The sequence below is a fragment of the Sabethes cyaneus genome, chromosome 3 (assembly GCF_943734655.1).
Source record: "Sabethes cyaneus chromosome 3, idSabCyanKW18_F2, whole genome shotgun sequence".
Taxonomy (NCBI): domain Eukaryota; kingdom Metazoa; phylum Arthropoda; class Insecta; order Diptera; family Culicidae; genus Sabethes; species Sabethes cyaneus.
The window spans coordinates 102,643,510-102,666,866 of record NC_071355.1 but is presented as its reverse complement, the minus strand read 5'-3'; the positions used below and the strand labels follow the sequence as shown (position 1 = coordinate 102,666,866).

Here is a 23,357-nt window from a genome sequence, read left to right as displayed (position 1 = left end):
AATATCTCTGAAACTTCAGAAAATCACGTAAAATAATGTTCTACAAAAACGTTGATTTTAGCAAAATAATCAACTTTCTAGGACACTATGAACACGTAAAAGTTGACCAGAATAACTCAGGGTTTAAAAACTGTTTTGAAGGGTCTGTCATGAATAACTCTTCATAAACAACTTCCAGGAAAAGATACAAGTATGGTGTTTTTGACAAAGTTGTTTGCATTGATATTTACTACAACTTTGCCGAAAGTACCAAACCTGTATCTCGAATGTACGAGAAAATAAATTTCTTATCTCACTTTTAAGGGAATTAAACACCCAAAGATTTCTCTCACAAGAAGGGGCTTGTTATACCAAGAAATGTTCCTAAAGACACTATATGCGAAAAACTTCACGTTTTGGCGCAATATCAAACGATCACGTATTTCGCTGTTTGGACCACTGTGCACCGTTACCATTGCTACGAGTTGACCACCACCATCGGCCTTTTGTGTTACTATTCGAATTACCCGACGAAAAAACAAATGTTTCTAGTGTTATAGATCCGTACGCTTTCGATTTTAGCAGGTGCGATTTTGTGTCACTCAATAGATCATTTGCCGAGGTTCGCTGGGAGGAATTTCTGTTTGGAGGCAGTGTCGATGAAGCCGCGTCTCGCTTATATGAGCAAATGTTTGCTGTGATTCGTGAAGTTGTGCCTCTGAAAAAAACACGTCGGTCTCTTGGTAGAAGGCAACCCTGGTGGAATGATGAGTTGCAGCGTCTACGGAATCGTCTTCGTAAAGCTAGAAAGCAATATTTTCGCTCCCGAGATGAACGGCGTAAAGTTGCATTGCATGACATTGAGAGCGAATACAACTCTTTGCATGCTCGTTGCCTTCGTTGTTATATTCATCGCATGGAAGGAAACATCAAGCGTGATCCTAAGTCGTTCTGGTCTTATGTTAAAAATCGGAAACAACAGACTGGTGTCCCACATCGTGTTCGTTACAACGATATTGTAGCCGAGTCGCAGTTAGAGTCAGCAAACTTATTCTCATCCTTTTTTCGAAGCGTGCAAAGTAATAACTGCACACCTTCGTCTGAAGCATATCTGAATAGTTTGCCGTTTTTCGATTTGGATGTGCCACTTTTCAACTTTACGCTAAGCGAAGTGATGTTAAAGCTGCAATCAATCAATGGATCCAAGGGCGCCGGACCTGACTACTTACTACCGCTACTGTTTAAAAACTGTGCTGAAACGCTGGCAATACCTGCGAGAATTATTTTTAACCGTTCGATGACTGAAGGAACTTTCCCCAATGTATGGAAGACTGCTGCAATAACGCCTATTCATAAGGCCGGCAGTTTGCAAGTAGTTATTAACTACCGTGCGGTCTCAATTCTGAGCTGCTTGCCAAATATAGTCGAGAGCCTCATCCACGACTCGCTGTACCCGAAGATTCTCCGTATTATTTCTGAATGGCAGCATGGATTTGTTAAAAAACGATCGACAACTACGAACCTGATGGCTTATGTTTCATCGGTAATAACTGCTCTTGATAAACGACAGCAAGTCGATGCCGTTTATATCGATTTTGCGAAAGCTTTCGACACAGTTCCACACGTTTTATTAGTAGCTAAATTGGAAAAAATGGGGTTCCCTGTGTGGCTAACACGATGGCTATTTTCATACCTCACTCAACGTACTGCGTATCTACTATATAAAAATGGATTTCTGTCTGTCTGTCTGTCTGTCGGGATGTTCCTTATAGAATCAAAAACTACTGAACCAATCGGCGTGAAAATTTGCATGTAGAGGTTTTTGGGGCCAGGAAAGGTTTTAGTGATGGTTAGAGACCCCTCCCCCCACTAAGAGGGGGGGCTCCCATACAAATGAAACACAAATTTCTGCATAACTCGAGAACAAATCAAGCAAATGGAACCAAATTTGGCATGTGAAAGTTTTTGAGGGCAAGAATATTTTCTATGGCGAATTAGGACCCCTCCCCACTTTAAGAAGGGGGGCTCCTATACAAACGAAACACAAATTTCCTCATAACTCGAGAACTAATCAAGCAAATGGAACCAAATTTGGCAGGTGGGTGTTTCTGGAGACAAAATTTTTTTCTATAATGAATTGGGACCCCTCCCCAATTTAGGAGGGGGGCGCCTGTACCAATGAAACAAATTTCCCCATAACTTGAGAACTAATCAAGCAAATGGAACCAAATTTCGCATGTGAAAGTTTTCGAGGGCAACAATATTTTCTATGGTGAATTAGGACCCCTCCCCTCTTTAAGAGGGGGGGGGGCTCCTATACAAACGAAATACAAATTTCCTCATAACTCGAGAACTAATCCAGCAAATGGAACCACATTTGGCATGTGGGTGTTTTTGGAGGCAAGAAATTTTTCTATGATGAATTAGGGTTCCTCTCCCCTTTAAGAGGGGGGGCTCTTGTACCAATGAAATACAAATTTCCTCATAACTCGAGAACTAATAAAGCAAATGAAACCAAATTTGGCATGTGGGTGTTTTTGGAGACCAAAATTTTTTCTATGATGAATTCGGACCCCTCCCCACTTTAGGAGGGGGGCTCCTATACAAATAAAATTCAAATTTCCTCATAACTCGAGAACTAATCAAGCAAATGGAACAAACTTTGGCAGGTTAAAGTTTTCGAGGGCAACAACATTTTCTATGGTGAATTAGGACCCCTCCCCAGTTTAAGAGGGGGGCTCCTGTACAAACGAAATACAAATTTCCTTATAACTCGAGAACTAATCCAGCAAATGGAACTAAATTTGGCGTATGGGTGTTTTTGGAGGCAAGAATTTTTTCTATGATAAATTATGACCCCTCTTCCCTTTAAGAGGGGGGGCTTCCATTCAAATTTCCTCATAACTCGAGAACTAATCAAGCAAATGGAACCAAATTTGGCATGTAAAGGTTTTCGAGGGCAAGAAAATTTTCTACGGTGAATTAGGACCCCTCCCCACTTTAAGAGGGGTGGCTCCTGTACAAATGAAATACAAATTTCCTCCTAACTCGAGAACTAATCAAGCAAATAGAACAACATTTGACATGTGGATGTTTTCGGGGACAAGAATTTATTTCTATGGTAAATTGAGACCCCTCCCCTCTTTATAAGGGGAATTATAACTCCTCTCCCCTTTAAGAGGGGGGGGGGCTTCCATACAAATTTCCTCATAACTCGAGAACTAATCAAGCAAATGGAACCATATTTGGCATGTGGGTGTTTTTGGAGGCAACCATTTTTTCCATGATGAATTAGGACTTCTTACCTATTTATGAGGGGGGGGGCTCCCATACAAACGAAATACAAATTTCCTCATAACTAATTTAGAACTAATCAAGCAAATGGAACCAAATTTGGCATGTGAGAGTTTTAGATGGCAGAATTTTTTTCTGTGGTGTATTACGACCCCTTCCCCTTTTAAGAGGGTGGGCTCCCATACAAATGAAATACAAATTTCCTTATAATTTGAGTACTAATGGAGCAAGCAAATGGAACCAAGTAGGAGATTTTTGAGTCTTGAATTTATTTTATGATAGTTAGAGACCTCTCACCCCTGTGGTAGGGGGATATGGACTCTCATACAAATAAAACAGAAATTTTTGCGAAACTCAAAAACTAATCCAACTCGAAAACTTCGAGACTCTTCCATAAAACATTAATCAATAACAAGACCACAAAAACTATCTATAGTAACACTAGATCATTCAGGACGAGCCGGTCGCGAGTGTTGCCGGTGACCCGCCGTCGGAAGCGCCGCCCACTGGGGAGCTTGCAAAACTCGAGATTGTGACAAAGATCATCCGAGATTCATGATTTATGTACAACACAGGTTAATTTGTGGCAATACGAAGTTTGTCGGGTCAGCTAGTGTACGCATAAATGGAACAAATTCGACACCCTTCAAGATAGAATCAGGTGTGCCTCAAGGTAGCCACCTTGGCCCACTACTGTTTATTCTGTTTGTGAACGATTTGTGCTCTACCATACAATCTCCCAAATACATGTTTGCAGATGATCTTAAATTCTTCCGGGTAGTAGAGTCGGCAGCTGACTGCAGTGCAATCCAGGCAGACATTAATTCATTAATGGATTGGTGCTTGTTGAACGGGATGAAGGTAAACGTGCAGAAATGCAATACCATCTCTTTCTGTAGAAAAAGACACGTTACTTTCTTCGATTATAAAATGTCAACAGCAAACATCAGTCGGGTGAATACGGTTACAGATTTAGGCATTCTATTGGACACTAAATTGACCTTCACCCAACACATAGCAGCTTGTACCGCAAAAGCTTTTACTGTTTTAGGATTCATCAAAAGAAACACAAAGCAATTCGAAGATGCTTACTGCACGGAGCGAAAAAGCTCCAGTTTGTTTCAAACAAAATGATTGTTGTTTAAGCCTCAATAAAATATTTTTATAACAACCTGAAAATATTGTTGTTTCCAAACGAGATTCTGTTTGAATCAAGTAAATAACAGTTTTGAATTAAAAGTAAAGTATTTTCAAATTTGAAGTTGACATTGATGTAACAATAAATATTTTCATTTCAATCATACATTTCAGTTTGAAACAAAACGAAATTTTTGTTTGTGCGTAAAACAACCATAAATATGGTTGAAACTACATTTTTATTCTCCGTGTGCTTAAAGTCATTGTATTGCGCACTTGTTCGCAGCGTACTCGAATATGGTGTATTAGTGTGGGTCCCTACCAGGCTCTGCAAATCAATCGCATCGAACGAATCCAACGCCACTTTATTCGATACGCCCTACGATTGCTGTCCTGGCGTGATCCAATCCGTCTACCTCCTTACGAAAACAGATGCGCGCTTCTTCGCTTGCCCACGCCTACAAGTAGGAGGATACTACTACAACGGCTTTTCGTATTTGATCTTCTAGATAACAATATTGATTGCCCCGAGTTGCTCAGCCGAGTTCGTTTCAACGTGCCCTCAAGGTTTACCCGGCGGATTAACTTCCTGAGGCTTCCAGTGTACCGTACTACATATGGCCGAAATAATCCATTTGATATGTGTTGCCGAAATTTCGAAAATGTATCTGAGTGCTATGACTTTAACATAAGTATAACAATTTTTAAGCGTAGATTAAGTAGTAGGCCCAGTCTGTACGATTAATTCGAAGACTTGTAAATAAAATAAAATAAAATAAAATAAAATAAAAATAAAAAAACGAATTTAACTAACCATTTTCACAGTTTCATGTATTTCGCATCAATTGCCTGCCTGGTATTGGCTATGTGATGCTAAAACCTTGGCTAAAATCAAACTAAAACTAACAAAATTTAACAATTTACACATCCGACTCGGCTGTCAGCTTGAGCCCATCTATGAAGCTGTCAGCTTGGGCCTGCTCTATGTTGGCTACATTTTTTTGTACAGGTTGGTATTGGAAGCGTCATTCCCGTGATTTCAAGCAAATAACTAATCCAAGAGTGTGTCCGTTTAGTAAACCGGAAGGGTATTTGTAGAGTGGTAGCGGATTAAATAGCAAACGACTACTCGGTATAATGCAATCAATATTTACTGCAATAATAGTATTGGCGAGACCGATTTTAAATTTTATCTAGGTTCTAAAATTGAGTACTTCTTCAAAATGTTCTGCCTCGAGTAGCACGTTCCTCACAATTCGTAGATTTTTACACTTTATATCTAAACACCCTTTGTTTCGTTGGTAGATTACATGTGTTTCAATTAATAGAACGATACTATTTTTTGCGATATTTGACTAATAAATTATATACGTACACCCAATTCTTTTTTTGCATGGATTTTTTTTACACGGATTTTTTTGCACGACTTTTTTGCACGGTTTCTCACAATAACACGGTTTTTCTAAAATTTCACCAACAACAGTTGCACAACCAATTCTTTTTTTACACGGATTCTAGTACGCGGAATTTTTTTTGCACGACTTTTTTTGCACGGTTTCTCGAAATAACACGGATTTTTTTTACACAGTTTCTCGAAATAACACGATTTATTTTTGCACGGTTTTTTTTAAACGAGACGCATCCCCCGTGTGAAAAAAGAATTGGGTGTCCTATTGAATGGTATATTACATTTTCAATGGTTCTGGTATCGTGGCTAGCCACGATGGGTCAACATAGTTAGATATAAAAAACGAAAAATTGAACTTTTTCTTAGTTGGAGCTCCTTCAGATAATTATTTTTGCATGAAAATCAACTTGAGCTTCCTTTGGATGTATTTGCATGAAAAATAGTTATTAGCTAGGTCGCATCGTTTTTACGATATAGTTCTTTAGAGGGCTTAGAAAACGGTATGAGATCAAAACATAGTGCAAAAGAAGCGCCATAAACATGCTTGAGAATGGAAAATATGATCGATATGATTTCTAGTGCTTGTCAATTTTGGTTTATTTATTAAAACATGATACATGACATAAGACTTCAGTATTTTAAAGTGTCACTAATGAAAATACATCGTACAAAATTACTAGCAACAGCCACGTAGCCAGAGGTGGGGGCCAGGAACCCTATCTTGGCTCCTAATACGTTACATGCATATCTTACTGCTTACAAATATAATACATTACAATACATTTGATGTATTGTAGTTCTAAACGAAAAAATATGCATATAAAACAGTTAAAATCAAAATTGGGCCCCCGGGCCCCCCCTTCTGGCTACGTGGCTGACTAGCAACCTTTTCTTCCCGTTTTTCATATAAAATTTCTAAGCTCTAGTATCTATTGATTCAGTGTCTGTTTTCGAAGCCTGAAAGTCGTAAGCGAAATACGTATCTGTTGCGAATAAATATTAATAGTGGAATTTAATCGGAAAAAGTTTTTTTTGTTTAATTTCATGTTTAGTATTCTACTAATTCTACGTCAAACAGTTGACATGTTTCTCATTTTTCTTGTATTTCGATGCAAATTTCAACATTGCAAATCGTAAGCAGATACACATACACACATACACATGCATACATACACGCATACATGCTTACAGACACACATACATCATACATACATTGAATACAATCCAAATTTGATTGATATATTTTCATGTTACACGTTATAAGGGTTTAATATACGGTGCTACTCACTCAAAGTTTGAATAACTTTTGAATGGATCGTCCGATTTTCAATAACTCATTTTCGTTTGATAGATCTCAATAGTAATTTTCAAATAATAATAAATTTAGGATAGATCTCATTGAATTAATACTTATATATTACAAAAATATGTTTTCAAAACTTTTTTCCACATTTCTTTATGTAACTTTTAAACCACAAATCCATTCGTCATAAAATTTGGAAGTTTATGTCTTGAAAGGCTCCCCTCTGATATGCAATCAATTTTGTTGAAATTGGTTAAGGGACCTATGAGATAATGAGGTACCATATTTTTCGTATTTTTATACATAACTTTTGAACTAAATGTCCGATAAGTACTAAATTCAATAGCGACCTATGGGACACCTAGACCTTGATGATCAATAAAATCGGTCCAGCCATCTCCGAGAAAAGTGAGTGAGATTGAAAGCATTACACACACACACACACACACACACACACACACACACACACACACACACACACACACACACACACACACACACACACACACACACACACACACACACACACACACACACACACACACACACACACACACACACACACACACACACACACACACACACACACACACACACACACACACACACACACACACACACACACACACACACACACACACACACACACACATACACACACACACACACACACACACACACACACAAACAGACACACACACACACACAAACAGACACACACACACACACAAACAGACACACACACACATCGCGGTATGCTCGACCCGAACGCTTATCATTTGGTTGAGGTACTGTCACAAGCGGAGCGCTTGAAAGGGGGATAAAGGCTAGTAAACGAGCCTGCTTGAAAGGTTATGTGCTAGTGCCAATACGAACCCGTGGGGTGATGCCTTCAGGGTCGTAATGGCAAAGACCAAGGGCGTGATGGCGCCCGCAGAGCGATCACCAGGGATGCTGAAGCAGATCATCGAGGGCCTCTCTCCTCGCCACAAGCCAAGGCCCTGGCCTCGGGCCGCTGAATCGTCCCACAGCCGACGTTTCAGTATCTCAGACCATAGCGTAAGACGGTCGGCCTCCATTCCGAACATCCAAAGTAATGTAGGCGACGGCGGTTTAGAGGTCGGGGAGGAAGCAACGGTCACGAACGAGGAACTCATTGAGATCGCTAAATCCCTAAAGGTGAGCAAGGCACCGGGACCAGACGGAATCCCGAATTTGGCCATTAAAGCAGCTATTTTGAAGGCTCCCGAATTATTCAAGGCAGTACTGAGTAGATGCCTGGAAGATGGCCACTTCCCGGACAGATGGAAGCAACAGAACCTGGTCCTATTGCCGAAGCCGGGAAAACCTTCGGGTGTCCCCTCGTCATATAGGCCGATCTGTCTGCTCAATACTACCGGCAAGGTGCTAGAGAGGGTTATCCTTAACAGACTCGTACAGTACACGGAGGGTACAAACGATCTGTCAAGGAACTAATTCGGCTTCCGTAAAGGTAAATCTACGATGGATGCCATCTTGTGTGTCACTAAGATAGCCGAGGTGGCAATCCAGCGTAAGAGGACGAGTATCCGCTGTTGCGCAGTTGTCACGCTCGACGTGAGAAATGCGTTTAATAGCGCTAGTTGGGACTCCGTAGACAACTCGTTTCGGAATGTCCAAGTGCCGGTGTCGCTGTACATGATTCTGAAAATTATTTCTAGAATCGTGTGCTATACTGCAACACGGAGGAGGGTCAGAAGTGCGTTCCAATCACCGCAGGGGTTCCGCAAGGTTCCATACTGGATCCGCTGTTGTGAAACATCACGTATGACGAGGTGTTGAAGCTGAAGTTCCCGGTAGGGGTAGTGATTGTCGGCTTTGCGGACGACATCACCTTGGAAGTCTACGGTGAATCTATCAGAGAGATAGGTAGGCTGCCCACTCTATAAACATTGTTGAAAATTGGATGCGCTCCAGGAAACCGCATAACAAAACGGAGGTTATTTTGGTGAACAATCGTAAGTCGGTGCAGTAAGCAAAGATCAGCGTCGGGGACTGCACTATTACGTCAACGCGGTCCTTAAAACTCCTGGGAGTCATGGTCGACGATAAGCTCAAGTTCCGTGTCGACTATGCATGCAAGAGGGCTTCCACAGCTATTTCTGCATTGTCTCGTATGATAGCTCTGCGGTAAATGATAGCAAGCGAAGGCTATTAGCCAATGTAGTCCAGTCCATACTTAGGTATGACGGGCCAGTGTGGTCATCGACGTTAGGAACCATAAGCTACCTAGGTAAGCTGGAAAGTACCTATGGTCTCATGTGCTTGGGAGTGGCGAGTGCATATCGCACAGTTTCACATGACGCAATCTGAGTCTTAGCGGGCATGATGCCTATTGGCATCATTATCATCAGCGAGGACGTAGAGTGTTTCAACCAACGTGGAACTAGAGGCATACGAAGTACCATAAAATCTGCCCCGATGACCACATGGCAGCGGGCATGATCTGATTCCACTAAGGCCCAGTGAACACACCGACTTATTCCGGAAGTATCTGGGTGGGTCGACAGGCGCCACGGCGAAGTCAACTTCCATCTGATATAGATTCTTATATCGGCAACGATACTAGTTAGTAAGGCGTGGTTCACAAATTACGTAACGCAAAAATTGTAGTTTTTTGACCCCCTCCCTCCCCTATGTAACAATAAGTAACGCTTGGCATAACCCCCCCTTAAAATTACGTAACGTTAACTATACCTCCCCCCCCCCTTCCCCTACCATTGAAAAAAAAGCACAATTCGTTTCATTTATTTTATTTTTATAAACTCAAGAAACGCATCAATTCTGTATTCCTAACAAAACCACTCTGATCGGAATGTCAATTCTGAATTCTGATCAAACTGTATGATATAACCACCCCATCGGCAGACAACCATGTTTTCGCCACCAACATCGCGTGTGTGCGAAAATGAGATAGCATATGAGCACTGCGTTTCACTCATCTGCGAGCAGTCTGATTTACGTAATTTGTGCACGAAGCCTAACACGCGCAGAGATGCTGCCCGGTTACGGAAATTACGACAAGTTCGTGAAACAAAGTCACTTGGCAATGGATCTGTTCCTTTGGTACCAGTGTGAATACCAGTGTTTTGTGACGGATGATAAGATTATGTATTCGGAAATATACAACAGTGACTATATACAGAGTGGCGACTGTCGGAATATATCAAGCACCAACCCTTGTTCAACCCTGTGCGAGCGAAGTTGCGGCAATACTTCTTTCCATCAAGCAACACTTATTCGCCCTGCGTGGCAACTATCCCAACCTAACCGAAATTGATTCTTTCATTGTTAACTGCGTCAGTACAAACATCGTTATTAAATATTATTTCTCGTTTGTTTAAACCGCGTGTTTTACTTAAAAGTATTTCCCACTGCATATAGTCGTTCTACAGCGACATGGTACTCTGAAAATATGCAACGCGTATTTTCTTTTTCCTTCCTACAACTGAACTTAATAGGTCTTCTGCTTGACTATATACAGAGTGGTGACATGTCACCCTGAAAATATGCAACGCGTATTTTCTTTTTCTTTCCTACACCTGAATTTAATAGGTCGTTTACTTGATTTTGACAGTGTCGCCACTCTATTATATATACAGTATCCCCCCGCTAATCCGACACCCAATAATCCGACGACTCAATAGTCCGGATCTCGCTAATCCGGAAAATTCCGAATTAAAACGTATTGTACTTGACTTCTTTCAATCGAACACTACCTTCGTTTGGCTTCTCCGTTAAAGTCAGAATGGCACTCTTTCTAACTAAATGGAAATGGTACACGGTGCTGCTTCTAACTACGTTCACTTTTGCCATGGCTATAGTATTTTCATTGCTATTCTCAATAGGCTGATATGCTTGCGCTTATTTCGACACTAACTAAGAATTTCAAAGTATTTTGTTGACGAAATTGAGTATTACCGCGTATAAAACATATTTATTGCGTACTTACAAATATTTTCAAAAATTTCCGGAGTTGTTTACGTATGGATGTAAACAAAACCACATTTCAAACTCACACTGACGTCAGTTTGACTGTCGGATTATCAAGTCGAAATTCGCTAATCCGGCTATAAATTTGTCGGATTAGCGGGGCGGTACTGTAGTTACTCTAACTCTTCATTAAGTCCCATGACAGGCTGCTGTCATTACAGCAAGGCTCCGTGCTCCGTCCAATATTGAAATACTGGGGGATAATGAAGCGAAAACTGAAGATGAAATAAACAGTTACCAGATACATAGGTTATAGGTTAGATGAAGAATTTGAGGTACCGCTTGGCCAAAACCGTGACTGAAGAAGGTGTGCGCCAGCAGATGAGCGGTATCGACAGTATAGTGAAAGAAATTGTTCGAAATATCGACGAAAGAAATCTTTCGATTTTTTTCATAAAATATAACATAATTACCTACGTTTCATCCTTTAAAATTTGTTTCAATTAAAAAATTAATCAATGTGGGACACTTTCCAGAACGTTTAGTGGTCTGGGGCAAGCAATCCAAATCCGGGACAGTCGCACATAGTCCGGGACGTCTGTTCAGTCTAGTTTATAGTATCTCAAAAGACAAGGCGTGAAGGGAAAAGAGCGGGAAAATTAGGTAAGGGAGGGTCATTGAAGCAACGCATGGTAAGTTTGTATTACATTCCTTTTAACCAAGCTATAATGGGAACCAATTATAACCGGATTCGAGAAGTATATATAATATAATTGGCTCCCATTAGGCGTGGTACACAAATTACGTAACGCAAAAAATCCAGATTTTTTACCCCCTCCCTCCCCTATGTAACGATAAGTAACGCTTGGCATAACCCCCCCATTAAGTTACGTAACGTTGGTCAAACCCCCTCCCCCCTTGACATTGAAAAAAATTCACATAAATCGTGTAATTTTTTATTTTAATGAATTGAACAAAATCATGTTAAAAACAACAATCAGGCACTGATCCATGTTGAGGTCAATTGGTTTTCAACCATAACATTGTGTCGCCAGCAATAAATTGGACTTCTGGAAAAACGGTAAACGATTTTTCTTCCGTACCATACATTAAACCTAGTGTCGGAAGTAGTGCGCTATAGCAAATGAGACGTGCTATACAGCGCAATAACAATATTTGGAAATGTAGTGGGATCGTCTTCATAAGAGTTGTATGCCGATGACACAAAAATCTACCAAGTTATTCAAAGCTACGATGATTGCTTCAGACTCCAAGCGTTAATTGTTTTGTTCGCTGAATGGTGCCACCGCAACTTTTTGACATTAAGCATCGCCAAATGCACTGCCATGAGCTTTCACCGCAAAAAACAGCCTTTATTGTTTGATTATCACGTTGATGGAATATCCCTATTACGCAAGGAAATTGTTATGGATCTAGGTGTTATTCTGGATGCTCAATTGACATTCAGACAACATTACTCCATGATCATTAACAAGGCGAATCGGCAACTTGGCTTAATTTTCCGAATTGGAAAAGATTTTGAGGATCATGGAACCTTGCTGACCCTCTATTGCTCGCTGGTACGCTCAATTCTGGAGTTTGCCTGCGTTATTTGGGACCCGTATTACGACATCTGGGTGAAACGTATTGAACGTATTCAAAAACGTTTTATTCATCGTCTTTGCCGCACCCTGCCATGGAGAAATCCCGAGAGCTTACCACCGTATAACGATCTCTGCATTCTTTTTGGAATAAAACCCCTCGAACAGCGACGCAAGGATATAATATCTCAAATGGCCAACAAAATCCTGACCGGTAGCTACGATTGTCCCAGCATCCTCGCAATGCTCCAGATATATTGTCCTCTGCGCCCGCAACGTCATTTACGTCTTCTACGGGTAAACGTTCATCGCACGAATTATGGTCAACATGAACCCATCCGTCGACTTGCTTTGGCATATAGTGAAAATGACAGTAATTTTAATTTTTAGTGTTAGTGTCTAGTGCTGTTTTCTGTTCATTCAAATCATTGTAAAGTGTGTTTAGTTGTTAAGCGTTATATCAATGTAACTATGTGCATAAAAGATGCTGGGTTATTGCGCCGCTTTGAAAACTGCATTTTCAAGGTGTCTTTTCCCAGCCATATTCTTTATTCATTAAGACTATGATAAGTCGGATGAAATAATTAATAAATAACAAATAACAAATAAGCCACAAACTAGAATTTTAAATCTGAATCTCCATCAGTCTAAATCAATTCACTGTTTCACACCATCAACACGTCCTTTCTTCGTTTTGCAGCTGTTTTTTGGTATTCATAATTTTGTTACGTAACTATTCTTCGGACTCCCCCTCCCCCCTATGTAACAAAAAGTAACGCAAACTGGACCCCCCTCCCTCCCCTCCAAGCGTTACGTAATTTGTGTACGAAGCCTTACAGCTTAATTTGAGCCGCAGAGCCCCCGCTTGAGTAAAAAGGAACGATACACAAACTAACTAAGCGTTGCTTCAATGAGTCTCCCTTACCTACTTTTTCCCCTTCACGCCTTGTCTCTCCTGAGATACTATAAACACCATTGTTTCATTACTTTCTTCTACCGTTCCCTATGGCGATTGTAAAAAAACAACCGCTATGAAAGAGGAATCTGATCACAAACGAGCGCAAAATGGTTGACCTATGGAAGTAGTGCTTCACATCAATACGAAGTTACAGAAGGAGGTAAAATAGAAGTTAACCTATGATTGTCTATGGAAAACAGTAGTGTCCTAACACCTGATTTCCTAGAGGTTCAACTAGAAAGCGGGTTGTAGAATACCAACAGTGTTTTACAAATCCGACCTAATAAAGAAGTTACCGATGAAATGAATGAGAGCAGTTTTATTGTCCCATCTAAAAAAGGGTGATCGGCTCGACTGTTGTAACAACTCTCTGTGTGCTGCCTTCTGGGAATATGTAAGTTGTTACACTTCGAACTTATGCCGACAAAATGCGCACAATTTTCCCACAGTGCAATACCTATTATTAAGCAGCCAATGCATCTGCAGTAAAAAATGTACTAACAAGATTATAGCAGTTCTCAAAAGAGACTATCTATAAGAACTCTCCAGGCTAAGCACACTAAAATACTCTCAAGATCAGAACAGTTTCCGGTAAACCACGAAGTGGAACGGTCGCACTGTGACAGAGTGCTGGAATTGTCGCCCATTTTATAAAAGTGATTGCTGACGCGTTAAGTGTAACTCGCTTGCTTCAAACTGGTGATTCTAATCGCTGTGACTAACAGACCTCATAGTCCATAGACAAGTATTGGCGCTGGCATCGCTGGTTATTTACAGGTTATGTTCTGTTTTGCTATGCACTGTACTACAAATGTCAAACTTGTTTACATTTAACTTGTGCAGATCAATAACAATCATACAGCGTTGGTAGGTTAAACACGCTTGAAGATTCTTCTTGCGAAAAATGGTGCGAAAATACTACGTAGTCAGCTGCAGACGTGGCTGCTGATTATCTAAACGGTAAGCGGGTCCGGCGGCATCGTTTTATAAGTCTGTTCGAAACGGATTGAGTCCCGAATGGATGCGGACAAACTGCAAGTGCTTTCAATTGTCGAGTCGATAACGTCCTGCACCACAATTTGCAGCAGATTTTTACCGGTTAGCTGATACATACCTTCAAATATACGACAAAATAATGTGGACTACTTCATGCGCTGTTGTTTTTTTCCAGCATTAGGGAATTGGTGAAACTTTCCACAATTGAGCGCTGGATCGTACTTTCATTTAACCGCAACCCAATAAACTGATTGGGGCAGACATTCGGCAACTTCTCGGTAGTAAACATTAGCACGAAAATATCCTAAATGAAAATAACTGCTGCTTAAGCGACCTATTTCGGCGTGATAGCCGGTAACTCTGCGGACGGCAAAGACTGTACTTATTCCAACACCAGCAGCTGCTCCCGGCACCCACAGCGATTTCGAAATAGATAGAAATTAAATTTAAACACGGTCGAGTGTTTGATAAAAAGAATCCGTCTAGACGATTCGCACTATTCCGCAAGCACCGACACCGAACAGCTGTTTTTGGTAAACGTAAACATACTTTTGACACTTGTAGCTCAGAAAGTGCTGGCTGCTTGCTGAAGATGATTTCCCAGGAATACAATGGGCACACTAGCGCCTCTACTTGTCTAGAGGTATGAGGTCTGTTCTGTGACTACATTACCCGAACATGTACCTCGGGAATAGGGTTGGGAGTACCGACATCAGTAAGACATCGTAAGAACCGGTATTTCGGTATTGAGAGCATCGGTACTGGTAATACCGGTACTCAACAGTTTTTAAAGACCAAAAAGTCTAATGCTCAAAAGAGCCAAAAAAAACTTTTTTTAATAAAATTTGTATTTTTATCTTTAGGTCACCGACATCAAGAAATAGGGTTTTTGACGTCATGGGTAGCAGATGCAATAAAACTAGAAATCTGCCTAACGAAGACAGATCATCAATTTCATATGGTCACGCTTTGATACGTCTGCCAACGTAGGCGAATAGGAGAACTTTGCTGCAACGACTATTCATCTTTGATCTTCCAGGGGGTAATATCGACAGCCCTAAGTCGAGTTCGATTTAACGTTCCACCAAGCCATACTCGGCGAGCTGATTTCTTTAGGCTTCCATTGCACCGTACTCAGTTCGCTCGAAACAATCCATTTGACGTATGTTGTCGTGTATTTAATACTGTTTCTGACGATTATGATTTTAATGTTACTCGGACTACCTTCAAACTTAGAATAAGTAATTACTAAGCACTGTCTGTACGAAATTTCGAAGACTAGTATAGATAAATAAATAAAAACCAATCTCCAAATAATCCTGCTGCTTTATACTCCACACTCCGGAATATGTGTTTAAAGTACTACCGGAACTGAAAACTGGCCATTTCAAATTTTCTTCGGAAATATGGCAAATGGGACATCAAAGCACAGAATTTTACAACACGAGCTCTTGGGTGGACATGTGAATAAATTTTGAGCCCACCTGAATATTTCGGAATATCTGTCGTTGATTCTACCGCAACTCAAAGTTGGTCATTTTAAAATTTTCTGCTGAATAATGCCAAATAAGGTTAGAAAATCAAGACTTTTCAATATGTATTCTTGAGTGGATATTCGGATCTAGACATTCTGGAATATCCGGAATACCTGGACTCGACCAATTTTGAGTTCCGGTAGGACCGAAAACGAATATTCCGGAATGTCTCAAAATACATTTTAATATTCATCCCCATGGACGAGAACAGCTTCCCCAAGAAGCTCATCAAACTGAATAAATCTACGATGGATGGTACACAGTGTCGTGTTCGGATTTCGGGTGGATTGTCAAGTTCATTCGAATCACGCAGAGGGCTTCGTCAAGGTGATGATCTTTCATGCCTGCTGTTCAACGCAGCGCTACAAGGTGTTATGAACAGAGCGGATGTCAACACGCGGGGCGCGATATTCAACAAATCGAGCCAATTCGTCTGCTTTGCCGATTACATGGATATTATCGGCAGAACATCTGTGGCGGTGGCTGAACAGTACACCAGACTAAAGCTCGAAGCAGAAAAGATTGGGTTAAAGGTAAATACGTCTAAAAAAAGTATAACTAAGTCCGACAAAGTCGGTAACTAACTGCAAACAAGCATTGTCAGCACTATAAGAGGGCTAGTAGTAAAGTAGCCGCATATTTTGCCAAAATAGCATTTAAGACAACTTAAATGCTTATTGGCTTGCATTTAAATTGTATTGGAAATGCTTATTGGTTACCTGGGTTGGCTCACTGGTAACGACGACGGACAATGAGACAATGACCAGCCGGGAGATTCGGAGGCGTATTGTCAGCGGAAGTCGTGCATACTATGGACTTCACAAGCAATTGCGGTCGAGCAGACTAAGTCCCCGTACAAAGTGCGCCCTGTGCAAAACGCTTATTAGACCGGTTGTTCTCTACGGGCATGAAACATGGACAATGCTCGAGTAGGACTTGCGAGTACTCGGAGTTTTCGAACGAGTGCTAAGAACGATTTTCGGCGGCGTACAGGAGAACGGAGTATGGAGGCGGAGAATGAACCATGAACTATGACGAGCCCAGTATCCAGAAGTTGGCTAAAGCTGGATGGATACGATGGGTAGGGCATGTGACAAGAATGCCGGACTACTCTGCAAAGATGGTGTTCGCCTCACATCCGGTAGGAACAAGACGACCAGGAGCGCAGCTAGCAAAATGGTTAGACCAGGTGGAGCGAGATCTGGCGGAGAGTACTCGGTGTCCGAAGAATTGGAGAGCGATAGCCCTCAACCGAGTTACATGGAGAAAATTTGTTCAACAGGCTTTGTCTTAGGACGGCAAGCCACCTAAGTAAGTAAGTTATACTATATTCTATGGCGGTTCAAGCGATGCTAACTTTAGCTGCCAGTAGGTGCCTATTTACGAAAAAAAATACTTGTTAAAGCGGTAAAATTTATGCTTCAAATCGGTTTTTAAAGCAAATAAAGCAACATACGACATTTACATATCCTCGAAAGTTATGTATTCAATAGTATCAAAAAGTTTGTAGAACATATCAAACCTATTAGATGAGGTTTTGTGTACAAAAAGTTTAATAAACTGATTTGAAGGGGGTCACAAGAAAGTCAATTATATCTCGTAAACCATATGATGCAGAGACTTAATATCTTCGGCAAAGTTTAATGAAATTCAAAGTACTACAACTTTGCCGAACTCATGAACATACTATCTAGTTCCTAAAACAAGTTAATTTTTCAAATGTGTTATTCCCTTAATATCTAATCGTATAAAAATGTCAACAGATATAGAATACTTTTCCAAGAAACTTCTCCGAAGACACCTAAGCTCGAAAACGTCAGGAAAAACGAAAAAAAACTTTTGACCGTCTTCTTCCAGAATGGTCCCACTATGCGATGTAGTAGTCGACAGTCTCTTGGGTCTTTATTTTAAAGTTTGTAACAAAGTTATCATCATAATTTTTGCTGAAAAGTGCCCTTCATTACCTGGAATTTCTTAGCATTGCAGTTTTCGTAATTAAAATGCTAGAATCATAAGCCATAAATATCATATTTTATCTTATATAAAGTTCTGGTGTCCTTACTGTAACAATTTTAGCATTGCAGTTTTAGGTTAAATCACATAAAAGCGGTAAACTCTTTAAGCACATATAATTACAAATAAAATTACAACTATGTACATATTAGGGAAACGTCCAACTCATGAATATATTTTATTTTTCAACAGCATGCTGTCATATCGTTCGGTCGATATAAGGAAAGCACTCCAGCTGGAAGAATTGTTGGCACGAGAGGAGTTTGAATACATAATTGAAGAAGAAGTAGCCAAACAAACTATACGTACATGGCTTGAAGGATGTCTAAAGAAAATTCGAGCCAATAACATTACGGTAGGTTTGATCTCAAAATTTACGATGGGTCATTGCGGATGGCAGTGTTTGAACGATTCAATATACACTCAAAGTTTTTTACACGAGGGACACGTGGCACGTAAAAACCATTTTAAAAAATTGCGTTAATTCAAAAATCATAAAAACGTGTAAAAAGAGACTTGTGTGTATACCAGGGCTTAATGCAAGTAGTGATGCTTTTCAAACCAAACATGTTCAAAAGAATGTCAAAGAAAATGGTCATCTCGAATTTTCAAACGGGACTTTATGCAAAATGTTAAATTACACAAAAAAACATCCTGTGTAAAGTTCCAGTTGCTTAATTTAACTTAATTTAATTATTCCAGTTTAAGATTTTTGAAAACTGACAATCGACAATCGAGGTTTTCGATTTTTTTTATGCCATGGGCGTAGCCAGAAATGTATTCTGGACGGGGGCAGAGGTGGTTTACAAAAAAAAAATCTGACATAGCCTAAACTTCTTTCGATTCTGGAAAAGGCTATGTTAGATATATCAACTTGGATTTTAAGAAACAAACAAAGATTGGGAAAAAATCTAATCGATCTGGTTTTGATCTGCTCTCTGTAGTAATTATCTTGTAAAATGATTCTATTACAACGATCGAAAACAGTACGGGTCATGGAACTTCATAGCGATTTTGAAAACAAAATCAAGTTGCTTATTGGCTCTGGAGATTATGTCGTTATAGTGTATACGGAAAGTTAGTGAGCTATCCAGGACAGAACTAAGATTAGAAATATAAAAGTCGCATTGTAACACATGTGCTGCCATATTTTCACTTTTTTCCTGCCATGTTGTAGCTAAAAGCTACAGCAGTGACGTAGCCAGGATTTTCGTTTGGGGGGGGTCAAGCCATTTTTTTTAATTAGAGAAGTTTTAAACCTAAGAGGTTCACTCGCCTCTGAAGGGAGGCCAAGTTATTATGCAGAAAACCATTTGTTTAAGAAATATGTTTAATGCTTATGTTACAGAATTTTCTTTCGAATTTATTAATTAATTAATTTAACTAAGTATTCATGTAACACAAGAAACTTTCTAATGGCTTACAAAAGTTTGCGTATAATAGAATTTCTGCTAATCAGTAATCTATTGAGAAGGATGTTTTACAGGATTTTTAAAGACTTCGAGCATCGAACCTACTTTTTCCTCCGCAAGATGCTTCAATCAAGGAGCACACGCTGCACAAAGCTGACGAGGTACAAAGCGCTAATCAGACCGGTAGTCCTATTCTTCAGCTGAGGAATTTCTCGCCGGATCTCTTCGAGATCGGGAGCCAGCACGCTGTTGTCGTTCGTAGGCACTCCGAGGTAAACTTCTGTTGCTATATCGCCGTTGAGGTGCTCATCGAAATACTGCTTCCACCTCTCTACCACCTCGCGCTCATTTGTGATTAGATCCCCTCCCTCGTCCCTACACATGACAGGTTTAGGTGCGTACCCCTTACGAAATTGATTCGCCTTCTCATAAAACTTGCGCCCGGAATAGTTGGTCCAGCTCCTCACGATATCTGTCCTCCTTCTGGCGCTTTTTCTTCCTCAGATCATGGTCAACTCATTCCGCGCTCGTCGATACTTGGTCAAATTCTCTCTCGTTGATATGCTTAGATAGTTTTTCCAAGCTCTTTTTTCCTCTCTATCGCTTGTTGGCATTCCCCGTCAAACCAATCATTTCGTGCACTCGAGGTTTCCACTCCTAGCACCGCGGTTGCGGCCTCGTTGACGGCCGAGCGCATCATACTGCATCCGTTTTCGACGGTAGAAGCATCGAGCGCCACAGAAGAAGGTAGAGCTTCATCCCCACGCGCGCGTAGTTTTCGGCAACTGGCGGATTGTTTATCTGCCGAATGTTTAACCGAGAAGGGCGGCTTTGTCGCAAGGCATAAATCATCCATAGGTCTAAGCGCACATGTACTGCATATGTAGGTAATGGTCCGAGTCGATATCCGCATCCGGAGCTTACGTTGGTGATGTTTGAAAAAAAAGCGGAATTTTCAGATTATGACAGATTCAAAACGATGATGGTTATATTGTTATTCAAAGGACCACTCATCAAAAATATACTTGTGCTACAGTTTTAGCTTGGTGTATTGTTATTCTGCATTTAAATTTTTTTTAAAATGTAAGCCAAAATGTTTCGGGGGGGAGGCAAGGCCCCCAAGGCCACCCGCCCCTGGCTACGTGGCTGAGCTACAGGTTTGTTTTTACGGTGAAAGGAGATGGTGAACCATTTTGAGATGCTGACGGAAAGCATGTTACTCGAGCACTAATCTTCAAATTTATCCACTGCGCATTGCAATTGAATGCAATCAGAATCCATTTTGAATGCTGTAAAGATTTTTACATCATCGGCATAAAAAGAACGACAGCCAGATCCCAGGTGGCAGTAGAGCTGATAGCTCATTTATAAAAAGAAGACCAGATCAAAAGCCAAGTTAGATGTAGTCCTGGAATGTATTACAGTAATACCTCGATGTAAACTTATAAATTGACTTTTTTGCTTAACGTAAGAACAACTTAACACGAACAAACAAGACACATCACCTCGATGTAAAGCAACTTTAAAATATTACGTCTAGAAATATTGCTTCTAGGAATATTACGTCTAGAAGGACACTATTTTCACATTTTCGAAGAAAATTGCCCACACGGAATTCGAAAACAATAGTATTTTTTAGCACCAGTGTTGCCATTTTTTTAAATTCGATTTGAAAACAAAATTAGAAATACAGCGTTTTAAAGCAAATGCAAATATCCGTTTGGAGTGAACTAATTTGAAAATTTTATCTTAATTAACATACCAAATTATTTTCAGAAACAACAAAATTCTTTGATTGCTGGATTGCGAGCAACCAACGATAGTTTACAAAAACAACAACAGCAGCAGCAGCAGAATCAACAGCAAGATCAAACCGAAGAACAGGTTCTACATAAAGAGGTGAGCCTCGAGTCAGAATCAGCTGAACAAACTGCAAAGGAAATCGAAAACAATGCCAAAAACCGCAAAAAAAGTCAAAATATTCTCAACAGATCCGATTCAACCGGGAGTAGCAGCGGTCGAAAATTTTTAGCGCCAACGCTTTCCGATCCTCAGGCAAAGAACGAAAAAGACCGATATTTAACCAAGAAAAAATCTCCTCGCCAATCTACTACTAATAGTAAAACTATCTCCCAAATACACGAAATTAATCATGGCCATACTTTGCATCAACATTACCACCATTTGGTCCACAATACCGAGATTCAGCAAAGCAGTGGAGGAAAAATCGGTCATCCGCACATTAATATGGTTTTCGAGGTACATGATTGGTGGCAAGAACAAGTTATATGTGCACATAGTGACGATGAAGATATTTAGATTAATTTCAATAGGAAAATATAGGCATCAAATAAGTTAAATTGTGTTTGGAATATTTGAACTAAGCAAGCCATGTATATTGTCTTGTCATGTATATTGCTGTTACCGTAATAATCGACGTGCGACATTCGGTTTTATTCTTGTTCTGTATGTCGCATGTCCTGAAAGTAAAAACGAGTAAGATCAAAACTTCTCGGTCGGTGGTCTCTACAGTAGGCACAATTTGTGTCTAAAAATAACCCAACCGATGTTGTAACGTTAATAAGGGGGTTTGTGCAGACTCCTTTTGTCCAGCGCCTCTGTGGTTCATAGGTACACGGGTACCAACGAGCCACATGCCCTGGCTGGTGTTGTAGGTTCAAATCCGGTTATAATCTCAGATTATAGCTTGGTTCGACCCATGCACCTTCCAGCATTGGATAAAAGGTAGGAGTCACAAAGACAACATGTTAAGCGTAGCTACCTATTACACCCCCCCTTCCTTTCCACTCTTTCCCCTCCATTCCCAAAAAATCCTTCTTCATTACTTTCCCTTACTGTCCCTTCATCAATTGTAGAACCATCGTTTCAAAAAATATTAAAGCAGCCAAGCCTAGGTGCTACTTTCCAATTTGGAATTTTGACCTTCTGTTTTTATACGATAGACTTTGCAGCGAGCTGAAAGAGTACAGGACAATTGTAGGACTGGTGCTACAAATCCTTTGACTCTTAACGCCTCTTTCAGTAGAGATTCGAACATGCGACATCTAGCTTATTAGACCAGTGCCGTGCCGTACCTTGACGCCAACTGAAAGTCTCAGACTTTTTGCTTTTCTAACGCTGCAAACAAGCGATAGCGAGAATGCAGTTATGAACTATCTCATTAATGCATGTTCTCTTTTTTTAACAATAACATATTATTTTGAGGACTTAAGTTTTCTCCTAGAACTTTGTTATTAGCTGGATGCGTTAGGCAGATTTCTATACTGAAATACTCCGACGTTGGCACTGGTAAAAATATTCGTTTTTGATATAAAAAATAGCTCACCAACCAAAAATACGATACAATTTATTAAGCAAGATAATATTACTATTAGGCTGCTTGTTTTATCTCACTTTACGCTATTTTACACTACACATATATCAATATGGTGTATAACGTTTTCTTTAATATTCGAGGTTTCTTCGCGAAAACCTACCTAATGTAGTTCTACGCCAACTTTGCGTTCATGTCTGGAACACAACCTTTCTGGTTTAATTTTTACTATTATTTTTGTGATCAAAACTTTATCAAAACGTCAAATGCGGCCTCATTTTATTGTAATCGTAACAGTTGAACGAAGATAAAAGAAGCGGAATGTTTCATAATCCGCTCTCGAGTACACAAATTTTATGAATATTAATCTAATGATAATAATGATGATTAATTGTTATGTGTGCGACAAAAAAAC

At 40.1% G+C, this 23,357-nt stretch overlaps 1 protein-coding gene across 1 annotated transcript in view; it reads left to right on the top strand.

Annotated features, from left to right (window-relative positions):
* The window catches only part of LOC128742397 (sodium leak channel NALCN), a 76,387-nt gene extending 54,460 nt beyond the window's left edge, over nt 1–21,927 (top strand). The window contains exons 13-14 of the mRNA XM_053838744.1: nt 18,389–18,551; nt 21,385–21,927. Coding sequence (XP_053694719.1) covers nt 18,389–18,551; nt 21,385–21,927 — 706 coding nt within the window. The remainder of the gene's footprint in view (nt 1–18,388; nt 18,552–21,384) is intronic.
* Nucleotides 21,928–23,357: the final 1,430 nt, after the last annotated feature.